At 31.2% G+C, this 19,353-nt stretch overlaps 1 protein-coding gene, 1 long non-coding RNA gene and 1 pseudogene across 2 annotated transcripts; 2 read left to right on the top strand and 1 right to left on the bottom strand.

The window, feature by feature from the left end:
* Positions 1 to 6,240: 6,240 nt before the first annotated feature.
* LOC140810090 (uncharacterized) lies at positions 6,241 to 7,026 on the top strand. Its single transcript, XR_012113238.1, has 2 exons — positions 6,241 to 6,498; positions 6,792 to 7,026. It is a non-coding gene; the product is annotated as an uncharacterized lncRNA (long non-coding RNA).
* A 2,820-nt stretch (positions 7,027 to 9,846) lies between these two features.
* LOC140841448 (ACT domain-containing protein ACR1-like) lies at positions 9,847 to 13,894 on the top strand (annotated as a pseudogene).
* Positions 13,895 to 18,611: 4,717 nt separating this feature from the next.
* Positions 18,612 to 19,115, bottom strand: LOC140814701 (uncharacterized). The gene has a single exon (XM_073173773.1). It carries the CDS (start codon positions 19,113 to 19,115, stop codon positions 18,612 to 18,614), a length of 504 nt encoding a protein of 167 aa, XP_073029874.1.
* Positions 19,116 to 19,353: the final 238 nt, after the last annotated feature.

The raw sequence follows: 19,353 nt of genomic DNA, 5'->3' as shown, positions 1-19,353 counted from the left end.
CTCCAATAATTTGGTTTTTATTTTTACTTTTGCTCCGTTTTCACCGAATTTCGTAAAGTCGGAATTCATAATTTCCACAAAATCTATCCCATTTTTGCACAATAAAATCGAATAAAATTACTATTTAATGTTGCCTATGTGAATAAAATTGCTTGTGTGTAAATATTTTTTAGGTTTAATTTATTTATTAATTAACAATCAATGTTTTATGTTTAGGTGTAAATCAGATTATGTCACATATGCCATTTTCCCTCCAAAAATCCCAAAATGCCCAATTTATTAGTTCATTGGTATATCATGAGCGTTTAAATATTATATAATTTTTTATACCATTTGAGATTATATTCAAATATGAATAAGAATCATGCATTCAGATTGAATTATTATCACTGCACTCAATATATTGAATGAGTGGAACTGTTATTAATAAAAAATATTAAAAAACATATATTATTTGTTTATAAAAAAATTGAAAGAATAAATAACTATTTTTCACAAAATAAAAAAAAATTTACTCGATGAAATTTTTGATTAAAAAATTAACTCATTTTTTGAAAATTTAAAAAAATATTTATATTAAACTTCTAATAATAATAATAATAAATAAATAAATGAATATTTATATTACACTCAATTTTTTTAAAAAATATTTTTTATATTTCTTTCTTTTTAAAAAAAATTCTCTAATACATTTTCAAATGATTTTTTAAAATATTGACATAAATATATAATGTCTTTATACATTTTATTTTATTAAATATAAGAAGATATTAAAATTAATTCACAATATGAGACCGTCTCATGAGTCAATTTGTGAAGGAAATCTTCTACCCGGCCTGAATTATAAATAAATATTAATTTATACTTCATATAGATCCGTGAAATCATCTCACTCGTGACTTACTCAAAATATTTTAGGTATATTTTTTTTCTATCTTCATTAAATTTTCGTAAATATGTTCAAACAAATTAATTAGAATATTGATTTTTAAATTTTTTTATATATCGTAACACATTACTATAAAATAATAATGTTGTTAGTATTTTTTTTCTTCAAAAATAAATTGTACAGAATTTTAAGATATTTTATTTCTTTTCAAATAATAATTTATATTTATATTTATAATATTTATTTAGTTAATCTAATTAACTATAAAAAGAATTGTAAATACTTGAATAGTTCTTAATTATTGTGTATGTCATTGTAGATTAAACTTTCTCGAATAATTTTGATTTAGTGAAATAATAAATATTTGTATTTTTATCTTTTAATGTAAATTATTATTATAATTACATATATAAATTTATTTTTGTTTAATGTTATTTCAAAATCGATACGTTTAAATAAATATATAATACTATTGAAAATTATAACATCATTAAATATTTTATTAATTCATATTTATTTCTTTTTTTAGCATAAAGTTTGTGGCGAGAACCTACTATATATAACAATAATTTTACTTTTATATACATATAGAGATGTCAGCATGTGTGGTTGTCAAATAAACATTGTCCGGTTATTGACTAATTTTTCTGTAAAAAAAATTATTAAAATTGAAAAAAAAAAATAGAGCTAGGGTTTTAATACTATAAATTAAATTATTATAAGGAATTAAAACTGAAAAATACAGGACTAAAAGGTAATTTTCCAGACATGGAATCTGATTATCATTCACACGATGCTATAAGCTGTCCAAAGAAGGATGATCTGGAATAACGTTCTCGTGGGAATACTGAGGATTTGCTTCGTTGGAAGTCAAAAGGAATGCATCAAATTTTTGTTCGTTGACATTTGACAACTACGCTTTTCTTTTCAATTAATTAATCATATATATATATATATAATATTAAAAGATTACATTAAACTCTTCTCTATGATTCGATTATTCATTTTTTTGCTCTATTTCTTGTTCTTCCATCATTCAATTCTCAGGATTTCAGTGCTTTTCGAATTTGCTATGTATCAAAATCTCTCAAAACATTGCATCATGAAATAATTAAATTGAAACGTCAATTTATATGAAGTGTCCGGGATGCAAGAAACTCTAGAACCGTGAATAGCTGGACTCGCATCTACAAATGCATGTGGATGTGTATGTTCCCATATTAACAGGGTATTTTCTCTACACAGAAAAAGAAATAAACCTCAATAATTGGACCACAATTAGCCACAAGAAAGCGTCGTATGCACGAATAGATCGATCAGCAGTACGACGAGATTTCCGAATTTTATTCCAAAACACATTATAGATATTTTTAAAATGAGGAGCACCAATTTTCATTGGAATTTTTATCCCCCAGATTATGAGATCAGTGGTCATTCGATCACCAATCTCCCTTGGGGCTAGCCAATCTCAATCTTCCTTACTCAATAATAAATAAATGTATAGTATAGACTACATGTTACTTTACACGTGTATAGCCATACCAGTGTTCGATGGGACTTAAAGCAAAAATTTAAAAATGTGTTATCTTGTTGCTATAAATAATACTAAAATTCAGTTGGCAAATAATAAATATAATAAATACACAAGAAACAATATATTACACAAAAAAACAAGTCAATAAATATTTGAAATAATTACATAATAATAATTTCTAGGTATTTTAGAGGAAAATATATATCAAATTTGTATAATCCAGTTTTCGGATCATTTCTTTCTCAATTAACAGCATATCTATATCATTTAGTCTATTTTGTGACATTATTGATCGAAGATAAGTGTTTATTAACTTCAATTTCAATAAGCTTCTTTCTACTTATGCAACTGTTATTAGGATAGTTAACAAAATCGTATAGGTAATATAAGCATTTAGAAATAAATCATTCGATTTTGTCAAACAGTGTATCATCTTAAAAAAATTGTTGAAGTTATATACAATATTTCATCAAAATAGTTAAAGACTAACTCGTTAACTTTTTCAAACTCAACAAGTATCCCAAATCTCTTGATATTATTTAAATTGTTCAAACCGAATTGGAAAAAAAGATCGAGTTTAATCAAATATAAACAAAAAATAATTAGATTACTCTTCTTTTTATTTAATATTGGACAAAAAAAATTTATTTCAACAGGTCATCAACTCAAAATATATAAGTTGGACTACCTCAAAGACTGAACCCTGAGGTGGTGGTCTCCTTAACCTCATAAAAGGTACGACCTTGTTAACAAGTGTTGAATGTTTCATAAGACTCGTTTATTTAAATTTCCGAGTTTCTTTGTACTCAATCATGAGACGCAAGAAATATGTTCTAGAATCGTGATTAGTTGAACTTGCAAGTCGCATCTAGGAATGTGAACTTATTCTGTTCCTAGATTAACAATAAATTAAAATGTAAAATTTTAAAAAAATATATGAAAAATTAAACGTTGGTCCACAAATAACCCCAAGGAAACGTAACGTTTACTAGTTTACATGCTGATAGATACGTATACGAATGAATAGCCGTGAAACCAAAAATAGTCCCTCGTTCGATTCGAAATATTTTAGGTTCACTAGATATATTATAATGTAGTTTATGGTCAAACATTTTTTATTTAATTCCTCATATCCCTCTCTTCCAGAAAGTAATGTCAATCCGGCTGGAAAAATATAAAATGAATCCGGCTTGACCGAACGTTTCAGAATAAAGTGGACAAAAACTTAAATGCTATAAAAACTTCAGAGGAATGAAAGATATAATATTGTTATTTTTTTAATCATTTTTAATTCCTTTTACTGTACAAATAAAAAATTTATTGGGAAAACTATATCGTTTTAAAAACTTTTGCTCATTGCAGACAATCACGAGGACTGAATAAATTTTGATGCAACCTCTCATCAATCAAGACGCGTACGTACTATACAGTTCTAGAAGAATATAGTTATAGTAACATATTGAAAAATCAATGGGAATTTCATGACTTTTTCTCCTTATCGGAAGACTTTTAGCCACTGTGATCAGTGTACGCGTTCAAAATAAAAAAAAAACAAATACACTCAAATTGTATCAAAACCTATATCTCAATCTCGGAACTTTCGTATGAATATGGAAGGTTGACCAACAGTAAAGAATTGATTTCCATACTTTTCGATGTTATGTCGCACAAAATTGTGTTTACTAGACAGTGTTATTACATGTATTGGATAGTCTCAAGTTTATCCATGCTGCGAGGTACGTTATATTTTGTCCGAACAGTGAGAATCGAATTTTTCAGGAAATTCACAGTAATGCGGTTTTTTTGGGGGAGGAAGCGGCAGTGATATCTTTGTCTAAGAATTTGAACTTTTAGCCGAAAACAAAATCGTTCTTTGATCCCGTATTGGATTCCTTTTCGGCAGTGATATTTTCACTCGCTAAAATTCAAATATGCATAAACAACACAATAATTTATAATTTTAATCATCTGTAAAATTTGAACAGATCTTTAAATGAGATAAAATATATGTTAATAAACTGTTGCCTCGTCGTTCACACCAAAATTGGTAGGACAAAAAATTTGATCTACGTACCACAAAGTGGGAGTGTGTAATTACAAACATTTGACTATTGAACATTCCAATTGTTCCCGTAATATAAAGGCATGCATAAAGGTCAACAACTACACCGAAATTATTCAAAATAAACGGCTATATATACCACGTAATTCATATTTTATATATATATATATATATATATATATATATATATATATATATATATATATATATATATATATATATATTATATGTTACTAAAGATAGGTTTTCTACGTCATTCAGTGGCTACGTACTACATGACACACGAAAAACTAAAATGGTTTTGAATTATATCCACAAATCATGCAGATTAAACACATTTCAAATGATTCTAGAATGCTAATTACGCGTACAGCGTTTTTTTAAAATTTCATTAATTCCTGGTTAGTATAAGATCGCGTCGATTTCGAGCTAGTTATTTTAATCGGTATGACTAATATTGGTTGTTATTACTTCGTAGAATAAATTAAATAAAATTTTGAAAGGTGGTCGAAAGTTAAGCTTTAACACGTGCGCAATGGAGCTTCAAGAAACATAAGTTTTTTTCTTGAGTTAAACACGAATCAAGTTCGTGCTTAACTCAAGCCAAAACTTCGTTGAGTTTCGAATCGAGCTCATTATTAATACTCAATTAAAATATGTTTATATTTAAAAATACTAATAACATTTGTCAAAATCCCATTTGGTGGCACCGAGTCTTCTCCCATAATTAAGGTCTTTCCCACTTAAAAGTAAGAAAGTATTGAAAAGCAATTGTTCTTCATGACAATTCACATAAAGTGAATGTAAACCGAATTTTTGGCGAGATGGTAGCCCAGCTTGCTTGTTTTGGGGCACTTTTAAAGATCAAAATTGAAATATTTTTTCTTGACAATCCATTAAATATATATTCGAAATTAAAGGTTATTCTGAGGTTTTATTAAAGGGAGAGAAGTGAGAAAATATATTTTTGGTTTTATATTTGTTCTCTTTCTAACTTTGATCATATGTATAATCAAATTTCAGTCTTAGTACATCTTCTTTTTTTTTCAATTTGATCATTTTCCCAATGTAGCGGCGACATGATGTTCAAATGTATAGTGAGTCAACATTCTCGATGAAAAATGACTAAAATTACAAAAAAAAATCAAATATATATGACTAAAAACCAATTTTATCAACATAACAGAATATCCAAATTACAAAGAAACAAACATATATGACAAAAATTATAATTTTCTGGGAGAGAATTCCAATTGTGAAGCAACACATATGATCATATGTGGATATTGATATAAGACAACATAGATATGATAATTTTAACATATCACGTGAGAAAGTCCCTTTAGAATAATTAATTTTGGTGTTGATGGTGAAGTTTTTTTTTTATATATTTTATTTAACTAAACTATCCCCAAATTTTCATCGTCGATTTTCTGAATATTTCTATGGCAATACTTTACTAATATAAATTAATCCATATCGTATATATCATAAAAGAGCCGATGCCATTTACTGCGGTATCTTTATTTCATATGGTATATATACAAAGCAAAATGAATCTCATTGCAAAAATTTTGAATGACAAAATTGATAATAAAATATAAATAATCTTCATGTTTGTTACCCGAATCATTTCTTAATTGTCAAGCCAATAAATACAAAACTTTAATGTTTCTCTTCGGTCAAATTCACATTTATTTATTATTACATGAATCACCACCTCTTAAATACACAATAAATTAACATAATCTCCGATTGACCCCTCCAGATTCACACCCTTTCACATTTTTCAATCTTCCAAACTAGCAGAAGAACTCTATATAAATTGGCACCATATTTCTAATTCTCTCCGCATCCTATAAGTTATAACCCTCAAGAATCCGATTTAAATAAATGGCTAAAGCAACGACCATTTTCCTATTTGCCATCCTCCTGATCTCCACCTTCTCGGTATCCATGGCCGCTCGTCCCGAGCCAAAGCTTCATCAAAACCAAGTGGTAACCGAACAACAGGTAAAAAAACACAAGCCCTTTTAATTCTTTTTTCAGGCGTTAACGATTAACTGGTGTTCTAAAACCTCGCTTAAGCTTGAATACAGTCGATCGAGATCAAGCGTCGTCCCCTTTTTAGAACATGAAAATTTATTTATTTATAAATCTTAAATTTATGGTGTTTCTGTCATTTTATTTATTATTTGACTTAAAATTATTGTAAAATTGGCCAAGATGCTTCGTCGTGCTTTACGCTTTTTAGAAACTCGCAACTAAGGGCTTGTTCGGGTTTATATATAACTTGTTACGCGCAGGCTAAGTGGGAAGCGGGAAATAGCTGCCAAGGGATTGAAGACGAAGAGTGCTTGATGAGGAGGACCCTTGCTGCCCATATTGATTATATTTATACCCAAAAACAGAAACCATAAATAATGTTCTTTTATATTTATAATAAAAATAATTTAGACGCTGTGGTTGCTTTCTGATATTTTCTTGTTTGAGGTACAAGGTGTCACCACATATATAAATAGCAGCGCTGTTCTTTGTGCCTGTATTTTTCTTTATCTGGAGATTTCTTCTTATATTTCTGGAGTAAAATGAATGGATCGACAATTAATTAGACATATACACATGTTTATCATTATATATATTATAATATAATGAAATCATGTATAATATAACTGTAAAAAATGTCTACCATTTACATATACTATATTAATAATATGTTGCATGCATGTCCAATGACCTCTTGATTGATTCCTTGTCATAAACATTTACATACGAACATATACATATATAATATGAAAATAATAGATGGGAAATGTTTTCGGTAAATAAAAATAGTTTTTTCCCCAAAAAAAAGTTGTAAGAAGGTTGATGTACGTAGAAGCTGCTAATACATATCATTTTGTTTAAAATTAGTTTATCTTATTTTTTGAAAAAAAAATCTTTTCTGATGTGATGATCTCTCTTTTGAAGATCCAGTTGGAGTTGGCATGGTTTCCATCTGCCTTTGAACTTTCTCCAGTCCTGAAAACCTTATGATCGTCGTTGTTAGATATTGTTAGTGATGACTGATTCAGGTTAATTAATAATTATTGGGTCAAACGTAACGAAATAAAATGTTCTGATTTTGATTAATATATAATAGATAGTATTGAACTCGATCGAGTCAATACTCGATAAAAAGCCAGCTTCAGCATGCATAGCGTGTGTGTGTGTGTAATCATTTACAAATACAAGAAATATTAAAGTACGTACGTAAAACGCAGGGCTATTTAATGTATTCAAAGACAAACTCAGCCACACAGACAGTGGCAACTGCATAAGATCCACGATGAACACCATCAACGTAACACTTTTCTTTACGCAAGCATAATCTGATTAGAATAAAGATCTTTCCATTTCAATTGTCAAGAATGAAATCCGATAGAGAAGATCCGGTTGATCGGCTAATCAGGGCTGACCTGACAATTTTGTGACCTGAAACGGATTTTAAAACAGGACCCCCTCGAACACTGAAGTGCAATAATATTTTTTTATAAACGTACAAAAAATGTAAAATATAAACTCAATTATGTATTACCTTATAATAATCAAAATACATGTAACATAATGAAATACCTTAACAAAAACATTGTAGAGGTTGACCGACTTCTTTATTGTTATTATTTTTTATAGATTAATCAAGTTTCTTTATCCATGTTATCATTTTTTCTTCGATCAACATTTTGTTTGCAAAATGTTGATCAATATCTCTTGTCTGATTTTGAATTAAAGTTTTCACAAATATTTAGGAGACTTTGTTGACTAATTTATACCTAGCAAAATATTAAAAATATATTAGAATGCATTGTGTTGGGTTTCAGAATGCTAAAAATCTATATTTTATTATACAAGATTTGCTATTATGTTTCTGGCATATTTATTGAAGTTTTTATTTGTTAGTTAAATCTAGAAGTTTTGGATGCTGAGATCAGGAATCAGCAAACTGAAAATCTAGCAAGCATAAGTTTTTTGTAATGATATCTCATAGCTCGATGATTCAAATGATCAGCCGCTAAAACGGTTAAACAACCAACACAAAAAGCTACAAATCATATTCAGAAGTCAAGGTCTGAATCATAATTTAAGAGGACGAAAATGCACATTGAATTTACTGGTTCTGCACTCAAATTCAATAGAGCAAAATCTCTGGCACAGCTGTGTTTTCGAGCACAACACTTTTGTACGAGCTCTTAAATGAGTATTTTTTTTCTAGGAAAGATAAGAAAAAAGGCTACATCTTTCATGCCCATAATTTTGCCAGAAAAAAAAAATGAATCAAGAGTTATAAGCAAGAAACTTGGTTATTGAAATCATGAGTGCTGAAATTGTGAGTGTTGAAAAGCAGTAGATCGAAATGCAACAGAGTCCAAGCCAGTAGAGATGACTATTGAAAACCTATAGCCACTGTAACCAATAGCTGCTACAATCAGTAGCTGTTGTATCTAGTAAAAGCCCAAAATCAGCAGATTGAATTTAGCACGACAAAATTCAGCAGCGGTTAGAATTCAGCAACAGTCAAATTCGACAAATAGCCATCAACGAAAATATGATCGTTTCAATATAAAAAACAATACGTAAACTTTCTCAAATGTCATATTCTCGTTTCAAATGTTCATATTATTGTTGGAGGCTATAAATATAACAACTTGAAGACCAAATACAAGTTTTGGAAAGAGATTCAAAGCATGAGCATCCTACATGAAAAAGTAGCTAGAATGAGAGCAAACTCAAGTGTGATGATATGTTTGAGATATGCATACACCATAAAAGATTACAAAGACACGCATTTTTCTTTTGGCTACTTGTGAATCTACTCAATTTGCTTATTGCATAAGCTAAGTCTGGTCTTGTACAACTCATTAAGTACATCAGACTTCCAATGACTCGAAAGTATTCTAATTTAGATATACTCTCAGCTCGATTCTTTGATAGATGCTGAATGATATCTATCGGGGTTCTAACCAATGCAGAGTCATCTTTATTGAATTTCTCAAGTATTTTGATGATATCATATAACTTATATAACTAAATTGATTGTATTCCTTAATAATTATGGTATAGCACCCAATATTTCTAAATATAAACTTGAAGTCCATCGTCAAATTAAGTTTCTTAATAAAATTAAAATGTATAAGAAGAAAGGCAACCTAATCTAATATTCTGAAAAAATGTGAATTTTTTTTTTTCGTCAAAAAATTATAAACCACTCAAAATACCAAGAAACAAACCGAGAACATATTGCCAAATCTCACACTCCGAAAGCTCTTTCCTTAAACGACAAAACCTCTTCCAATTGTAGTTAACTTTTACTACGTAATATCTGCGGGCATTATCAGCCCCACAAATGATTTCATGAATTTGCTCAAAACAAACGTGTCCGATTTGCTAGACCGAGCCGCCGCATTCATGCGCCATCTCTCTTTTACGACGTGTCAAAATCGAGTTGTGAATCCTCCCCGTCACCCTCTTTTCCTTTGGCTCATCGACACAAAATGAAAATGGGTTCTTTTTCCAGCGAACTGATTTTAGGTTTCAACAAAACTCTAGATTTCACGTGTTCCATAAAAGTCTTGGTCCCGATTTCGTGACACACACGAGAGCAGCTTGGTGTTATTCAGAGGTAATTCGTGGTTGATTAACGTTAAAGTCGTTTCTTGGTTTGTTTCTCTAATGAATTTCTCTGAAAATTTCTTAGGTTGGTAGGTATAATTAAGTATATTTCTTGAGTTATAATAATCACATCCTTTGAAATGCGTTGATTTTTTCCTTTTACAATTTCTCATGTTGAGTATCTACCGTTGTTTCTTCAAATGAATTTTTCTGTTTTTCCGCCTAACTTTATGTCTATAGATTCCGATTTCTGCTTATATTGCTTACAATTCAAGAAGTATATTTCGTAAATATATGGTTCTACTCTAGGGATAAATCTTTGATTGTTCGGATTTTATAAATCCAAGTAAATTTAGAAAAATTCAAAGGAGGGATTGCTTTCAATTCAAGAAATCTTGTCACATTTCTATACGAGGATTGAATTGGATATTGCTGTTGTTTTCCAGAAAAGAAATAGGCGTGAAAAACAAGGAATACACTGCATCCTTATCCTCAAGGTATATTTGCTAATATAAATCATCGTTTGAAACTTAATTCTAACTTTCATCAATTTATTTAGTTTCTTCAGTGATCTATTGCTCGAAAAGTTATCTCGTGAAGATGGACATTACTTACGAACAAAGCATTCATCCCGAATTTGAAGAGCTCATGGAAAGAATACATCCACCAAGGTTATTGTAGCTTGCAGTATATTCAGAATGTATTCGCGAGACAATATTACAAGATTTGTTTATGCAATGTTCTGGCTTTGGGCTTTTCAGGGTTCGTATTGACAACTGACACTTTTCCAGATTTAACTCTTGTGAAGGTTAGTATTGGCAGTTACATGCGACCCAGTTTATAGGCTGTCTTTAGCTATTCTGTTCCTTCTTTATTGTCATAGGTTGATAGTACTAATAAGCACGGGATACTGCTGGAGATCGTCCAAATTTTGACGGATCTTGAACTTGTTATTTTGAAATCATACGTCTCGTCTGATGGCGGTTGGCTCATGGATGGTAAGTTAGATTGATCCACTCGTTATACATTTTCTTTTGTAAAAATCCAAATGTTATGAGTCTGGGATGTCGCGTAAATGTTTGTTTGTATTCATGTGTGTTTCCAAGTCTTCCATGTAACCGACCAGAAGGGGAAAAAGATTACGGACGAAAGTGACATACATCGCATCCATGAGGTTGGTTTTCGATTACTTATACATTAGCTCATTTTTAGCAGATAGGGCAGAACCAAAGATTGATAATTTTACAGGGCATCTGCGAGAGTAGGAAAGTTTCCAGGCCCCAGCAACTATGGATAGGACACACGGCTCTTGAGATAACTGGGATAGATAGGCCAGGTTTGATGTCCGAGATGTCGGCTGCGCTGGCTGAGCTAGGATGTGACGTCTCCGCAGCCATGGCATGGACTCACAACAACCGAGCAGCATGCATTATTTATGTAGACAATAGTTCTAAAGGTGGCTTCATGGACCCTAGTAGAGTGGCCCAAATGCAGACGCGACTTGAAAATGTCGTCGAAGCCCATCACTACAATGACGAGAGGCGTAGCGTTAGATTGGCTGCCCCGGATACATGTCAAACCCACACAGAGAGACGGCTCCACCAGCTGATGGCAGCTGATAGAGACTACGAGGAATGCTGTTCATGTTGTGGTAGTGGTAATGACGACGACGATGTTGATCAAGTGTACCAGGTATGAAGGGCAGAAGAAGAAAGAATGTGATGGCACGCATGTGAAAATTGACCAGTGTAAAGAAAATGGATATTCCGCTGTGACAATAAGGTGTAGAGATCGGCCTAAGTTGTTATATGACACGCTTTGTACTTTGACAGATCTGCACTATGTAGTCTTCCATGCAGCTATGAGCTCCAAGGAAGCTATTGCTTTCCAGGTAAAAATGTGTAATATTTTCTACCTTTTTGGTTTTAATAGGGCACCATTAGGTGATAAATCTTGAAATTCTTGCAGGAGTACTATGTAAGACATGAGAAAGGATACACTTTAGATTCCGAAGCTGAAAGGCTAAGGGTTACTCAGTGTTTGGTTGCCGCCACAGAAAGGAGAAATTCTCATGTATGTGGTCCAACAATTCTTTTGATATTGCATTTTCTATTTCACATTTTAGTTGGATAAATTCGATCCTAGCAGGTGGATACTACCTGCTATATCCAACGTCCCATGTGTTGCCAAATGGCCGTGGATTTTGTACCTTCGGGTACAGGATCGAATTTTCACTGACACAAGGATAACACAAAAAGTTTCTCTTTAACATGCGCACTACAAAAAAATTGATCTATAGTGACGAGAAATGTCGTCATTAAATGTCCAAAACTCGTCATAAATTAATTTTAATGACGAAAATAATCCCATCATATACCTTCATTACTGCCCTCCTAGGTAAAAGTGGCGGGATTAGTTATAAGTGGCGCCTAAAATCTATAATTGGTTGGAGGGAAATAATTTTATAAGTAATTGGTTGGAGGGAAATAATTTTATAAGTGACGCCTAAAATCTGTAGGCAATTATGAGAGGAATTTTTTTGTAATCAAATAATGACGGCATTAGTTATCTATAGCTACGAAATTGAGAATTCGTCACTAATAATTTAACTCTTTAATAATGGTTTTTTTTACCCTCATAAAAACTTCAAAAATTATGTTTTTAGTGACCCATTTTCATACCCTCATTAAATTTTTGTCATTATAACTCAATTTTCTTGTAGTGATGCGAAGTATCAAGATGTGTACCAAAACCCAAAAAAGCTATCCTCTACCTCCAAAACACATTAATCTTCTCCACAATTACTCATGGAATTGATATCGGAAATCAAGAAGCCAATTTCCCACCTGAGTACGCCCGGTTCGAACGGTTAATCCTCACCTATCATTGATGGAAGTATATTCAATCATAATGTGAAAATGGATAACATTACTGATACTAACTCTCAACGGTTGCTAATTCCAGATCATCTCTGATGTTCTGTCCATAATCAATATAGCACAATGTTAGATCACAAATGTCAAAGAAAAGAACTCAAACCTCAAAAAGCGACATATTAGAATGGATTATCACTCAAAACTTATTAGCATTTTCCAAGTGCTAGCCGAACCTATTCGAGTCGTTTTCTATATGCTAACAATTAGTTTGCTTGATAACTGGGCAGGGATTAAGACTGGATATTTGCGCAAGAAACAGAATGGGATTGCTATCGGACGTCACTCGAGTTTTCCGAGAGAGTGGATTATCAATAACTAGGGCTGAGATTGGCACTCAACGTGAAAAAGCGATCGGAACATTCTACGTGAAAGACATGTCGGGGCAAAAAGTAAATCCAGAAACCCTGGAAATGTTGACTCAAGAAATCGGAGGCTCCATTGTTGCCGTAAACACATCTTCTGAATCGTCCCCCGGGGCGACATCCCCAGAAACAAGCAGAAGCAATACCGGAAGAACACCACAATTTTCACTGGGAAACTTTCTGCGGGAACAGCTGGAGCGGCTTTCAAGCAATTTTAGACCCATAAAAGGTGAGCATTCACCAGTTGATGATCGGCAGTTACCAAGTAAAAATGGGCAGGCCAAGGTTTATTTATGAGGGATATTTTTTTTTTTACAAGCAATAATGTGTTCTCAAATAGCAATATACTGTATTTATTTTTGAACATATGTAATCCACTTTATTTGTCATTTTTTTCAACACTTTATTATCATTTTAATCAAATACAAAGTTGGGATTTGGAACATAAATAGGCCTCAGTCACTAATCTTTCTACTGAATTCGGTGAATTAACGATGAAGTTATTTAGTTTACTGATTTCCTGTGGTATACATTTTTTTTGTCCTATTTTAGGTTTGGATCAACTAAATATTTAAGGTTTGGTTTTGACACGGTGAGTTTGATTTTTGCTGGATTTTAATCATATTTATTTAGAATGCTGACGTCACATCAAAAATTGTTTATGTGGAGTTGAAAAATGCTGGCATGTCCGACGTCACATCAACAATTAGAACAAAATAAATGAAAATTAAAAACTGGTGCATCAAAATCAAATTTTGATAATTTAATAGACAGAAAGGATATTTCTCCTTTTAATAATGGAAAGTTAATTGACAAGCCTACGTTCATAGGCAAGAAAAATTATAAAATTCGCCTCGTATATTGGCTTATTTTAGTTTTGGTTTGCCAGTTAATTTTTTTTTCTTGATCCAATAAATTATTATTTTTCTACATTTAGTTTTTTTTGTCCATATATTGATATGATGTCGAATATTAATGATAAAATATTATATAGTATTGACATGACGACATTATATCATATATTGCAAATACAGTTGTTACCATGTCAACACTATTACAAAATTGATGAAAAGTTATATTAAAATTATTAATAAGAACAAAATTTCATTATTCTTAGGATGAGAGAAAAAATTAAAACAAAGTCATTAACATAAAAATTGATTCTAACTCCCGAATGAGATGATTTCATATATTTAAATTTGTGAAATAAATCGACTTGATCTATGCTCAAAATTAATATTTTTAATATAAAATTAATATTTTTTAATAGTTGGGTTGAATAGAGATGTATTTTACAAAATTGTGAGATGATTTCGTAATTTTTTTTATAAAATTAATATCGCTCCAAATTCTTATATAATTCTCTCACCTCAGCTGGCCCACTCCCAAAAGTGAAAAGTCAAAGTTTATACAATTAGACTGCACATTTTTATTATGTTTTATTAAATATTTTGTCATTTTTGATGTTAAGTATTTTAATTTACTTCTTTTTTCCCCTAATATGATATTGATTTAGATCTTATAAACGATGCTTCAAAATTTTGGTCAATGGGTAAGGTAAGATATTCGGAATCATAAATTGAAAGTTAATATTAAATAAAAAAAGTTTCAAAATTTTGGTCAAGGGTAAGAAATTCTGAAATCTGAATTATAATGAAATTTTTTAGAAACCGAAAAATGTTTTAATAATTTTGGATATTTACAAGAAATTACGGCGCAAAATTGTCACGCCCCGAGACCGGGGTTAGTCGACATCGGCGTTGCTCAACAATCACATAATCGTCAAACAACAAGCCTCGTAGCACAGTATATACCAAAACCAGTTTATTTCTCATAATCAACCAAAAAAACGTCTTTACAACTCAAATACCAAAATAAACTGATTAAATATGTTTTAAATAGTGCGGAAGCGATAAACATAAATAAAACTTAAAACTTCTGGAATAACTCGGGATCTTCTACCATCCCCAAAATTTCTCTTGCTCATCTTCATCCATTTGCTCTTCGTTCTTATCTGGGTGGAGAGGAAGTAAGGGGTGAGTATTTTGGGAAATACTCAGCAAGTGGGGGCCGTTCGAGACATGAAACAACATATACATATACTTGAATTCAAATTTTACATAGCATATCGTAACTTGAATCATAACGAATACTCATACTTCATAATCATAACATTTCATCACATATCATACTTGTATATCATACTTGTTTAACATACTCATATAGCACTGAAAGTCATCTCATTTACATGGTTTCCTGATATCAGTCTTCTATATGTTAATCCTCTAAGGAGTGAGGCCATGTCCAATATGTTAATCCTCTATGGAGTGAGGCCGTACAACGGTTACCATCCCACCGTATAAAGGTCATAGTTCGGAAATCCTTTCCCATATCCAATCGAATCCTAACAGTGCCTTGAACATAATAACTTGACAAATCTTGAAGAAAATATATCATGAACAAGGAATTATGCTCGAACGAATTTCAAAACTGAAGGGAGATTCGTACACAAACTATAATTTCTTTAAACACAAGCCCACTTCAAAGAACAAGTGTGGCGAACAAAATCTCAATTATGAAAGAATATATACATAACAAAAGCTCACTTACGAAGAACAAGTGTGCAAATTATAGTATAACAAAAACCCACTTACCTTGAATCTTGATGAAAAAACGTGTAAACTCCGGTGGCTAGACTGCGGCAGTGCTTCGCTGTGCTCGAAAATCCTAAGGAACTAGGGGAGGGGAACTCGAAAATATGGAGTAAAGAAATGGTGTGATTTTCGAGACACTGAGCCCTCTTATTTATAGGAGTTGGCTGCTATCTTGATCGTGTATCAAATCGCGTTTAAAATCAAATCTCCATCTAAATCGTGATCAAATCTACATTTAATCTTTATCCTAAATTTCGAAATCTATGTATATTTTCCAGGGATAATTTTCGAAATTATGCCTTGCCCAGTCTGTGAAATTTCGACTTTTGTGTCTAATTCCCAATATTCGGTAGATTTTTGACTTCCTAAAATAATAAAAATTATATTTCTTAAATCCCACAAATTTGCCTACTTAAATCCGAAATTTAGTGGTATTTTTCCACAAATAAGATTTGGATTATTTTCCTAAAATCTTGGTAGTTGAACTTTTAAATATTTACCAAGATTGCATTTATCGCGTAGACTGCTCTAAATCTAATGATATTTTCGAAAATCCCTAATAAAATCCTTCCAATATTTCGAAAATCCCATGGTATATTCTCAAGATTTTCAGTTCCAAGATTGGGTTATCTTCTTGCTTAAATCTTTATCCAGGTATTTCTGTACATCTCAAATTCAGAAAAATATACACTATATTATTCAAATTCTTGAGTTTAACATGATATTGTCCAATCTAAAATTTCAAATACTATCACGATCAAGAATTGAAATCTTGGATTTACAAAAATAGCATAAATAATATGAATTTTGAAAGGAGCTATAGAAGTGTGAGAAATTTATTGGATAAAATCAATCATTAATAAAGGCAAAAACTTGTGTGAGACGGTCTCACGGGTCGTATTTGTGAGACAGATCTCTTATTTGGATTATCCATGAAAAAGTATTACTTTTTATGCTAAGAGTATTACTTTTTATTGTGAATATGGGTAGGGTTGACCCGTCTTACAGATTAAGATCCGTGATACGATCTCACTTGAGACTCACTCATTAATAAATTAGAGTAGAATAAGATCAAAGGACAAATTTATTGGGTTAAATCTTAGTTTTATACATGAAGAGTCGTGGATATTATTTTCTTAGCTCAAAAATTTTAAATTAATAATTTCCTTGTAATGTTTATAGTATATTTATTTGAAAAGTTACATTTTTTTCTATTTTACATTACATTAAATTAACGTTGTTAATAAATTCAATTTTTTTTTTTTTACAATATAAACACAATGTAATGAATAGTCTCACTTTGTATGTCAATATATCATCAACTATATTTATATTTATACTTTATTTTGATACCTAATAATTTAAAAATAAATAAATTTCACCTCTAAAACTGAATGTTTTTGCTCCCACCCTGACTTTTATTATTAATTTGTTAATGTGATGTAAGATAACCGAGAGAGGAAGTTGTCATTTTGATTTTATATGTTTTTTTTTTGTGATCGTCATCATCTGTGTCATCTTTTAATTTATTTGAGTATATTTTAATATCTGACAATTTTAATCATTTTGCTTGCAAGAATATTAACAGGACATTAAATTCATCAACATTATGTGGCGCCACATCGATATCATATTAATGTATACGATCAATGTCACATCAGAGAAATATTAAAATTGCAACAACACGGAAAAACAAAGATAGAAGACAATTACTAAAATTCGATAACATAGAGACTGGAATAATTTAAAAAATACAATTTACCAAAATTGTGAAATATTCAAAATACGGTGTTGTAAGTTGATATAGAAAGAGTCTTGGTCCTCTAGTCAGTTAAAATTAATTTTAATACAATAAATTAGTTTACTTCATTTAATCCGATTTTGGGAAATTGAAAAGGAAAAATAGTTTTTGATTCACTAACATGATTAGTTTTTGGTTTAGCTCAAATAGGTTTTTAACATTTGGTTTTGGAACACTGTTTTTTAATTTTTTATTATTTTGCTTCTATCGCAATGTAACGCCGAAAATACTAACGTGACATAAAAATTGATAACTTGTCAGATGCAAGTTGATCAAAATAACCGAAAATTAAATTTTATTTTTCCAAAACTAAACTTTAACAACTTAATATTAGATCAAAAAATCATTTTCCTAATTGAAAAACCAAAAGTCTATGAATAGTTAGTTCATTTTGGAAAAAAACCCCATATGAACACGTCTTACAAATCAATTTCAAGATACGAATATCTTACCAACAAAATTTATAAAAATAATATTTTTTATATCAAAATTATTACTTTTTCTTGTGACAGAACACCTTCTTTTTTTTTATTTTTCTTCAAAGATGACCATCCTCGTAAATAAACATAAAATAAATAAGCACATTTTTTACGTCATAGTAACAGTTGCACTTGATTGACTTTCATTTCCACCACATCTGGACAGGGCAATGAAATAAATAGTTATAACAAATGCGATTTATATATTTTTTTATTATCTAAAAACGAGGAATCAAGAAACCAAATTATAGAACTGAATTTGGCTCCACAGAAGAAATCGTTGCCGGGCTGAAGATAAAAGACGAGCACCAATCAAGGGATGCAGGTGACAAGCTGAACCCAAGCGGACTGAGATCCCCAAAAGCATTATCAAATGATCTCCGTTGCGTTTCTTCCGACAATAATGGCACCACGCCCAGCCGATGAGCATGTCGCGGAGTGAGGCTGAGCGGGGGCGGCGCCACCTCCTGCAGCCGCGATGGCTGGAACTCCTGTGCACTCGTCAGCTTCTGAACGACATCCTTAAAGGCAAGGGGATCAACCTTGTAGATTTTTGGTGGGGTTGGCGGCAATGGTGCGATGGGTTTCTTCATGATATTCTTGGAGGGGTGCTTACGAACCGAATGGAGCGATGAACGGAAATCCGTCCTGAATTTTCTGGTCTTTCTTTCTTGTTCATGATATTGAGGGTTAAGTTGGACTGATGAAGAACTTGATGAATAAGAATCATACGAAGATGACGAATCCATTAATTGTTCTTACTCGAATTAAACTATGATATTGAGGGTTTACTTATTTAAAATATGTGTTTGATAAATCATAGAATTGATAATATTTGATGAAGTTTTCCAGATACTTCGGAGCTCTATATATAGTGCATGGATACATTATTCAATTCAATTATTTGACTTCAAATAAATGAAACAAATGGTATAAAGACAAAAATTGGCTCGGATTCAACTATTTAGTTTGTCTTAAGCGTCGGCG

Source organism: Primulina eburnea, chromosome 1, assembly GCF_022965805.1.
Source record: "Primulina eburnea isolate SZY01 chromosome 1, ASM2296580v1, whole genome shotgun sequence".
NCBI classification, from domain to species: domain Eukaryota; kingdom Viridiplantae; phylum Streptophyta; class Magnoliopsida; order Lamiales; family Gesneriaceae; genus Primulina; species Primulina eburnea.
Note: the sequence above shows the minus strand (reverse complement) of the source record. Positions and strands in the feature narration are given on the sequence as shown.

What these genes read in the sequence shown, in the direction of transcription:
- LOC140814701 (XM_073173773.1), bottom strand. Translation starts at nt 19,115, where the DNA reads ATGGATTCGTCATCTTCGTATGATTCTTATTCATCAAGTTCTTCATCA.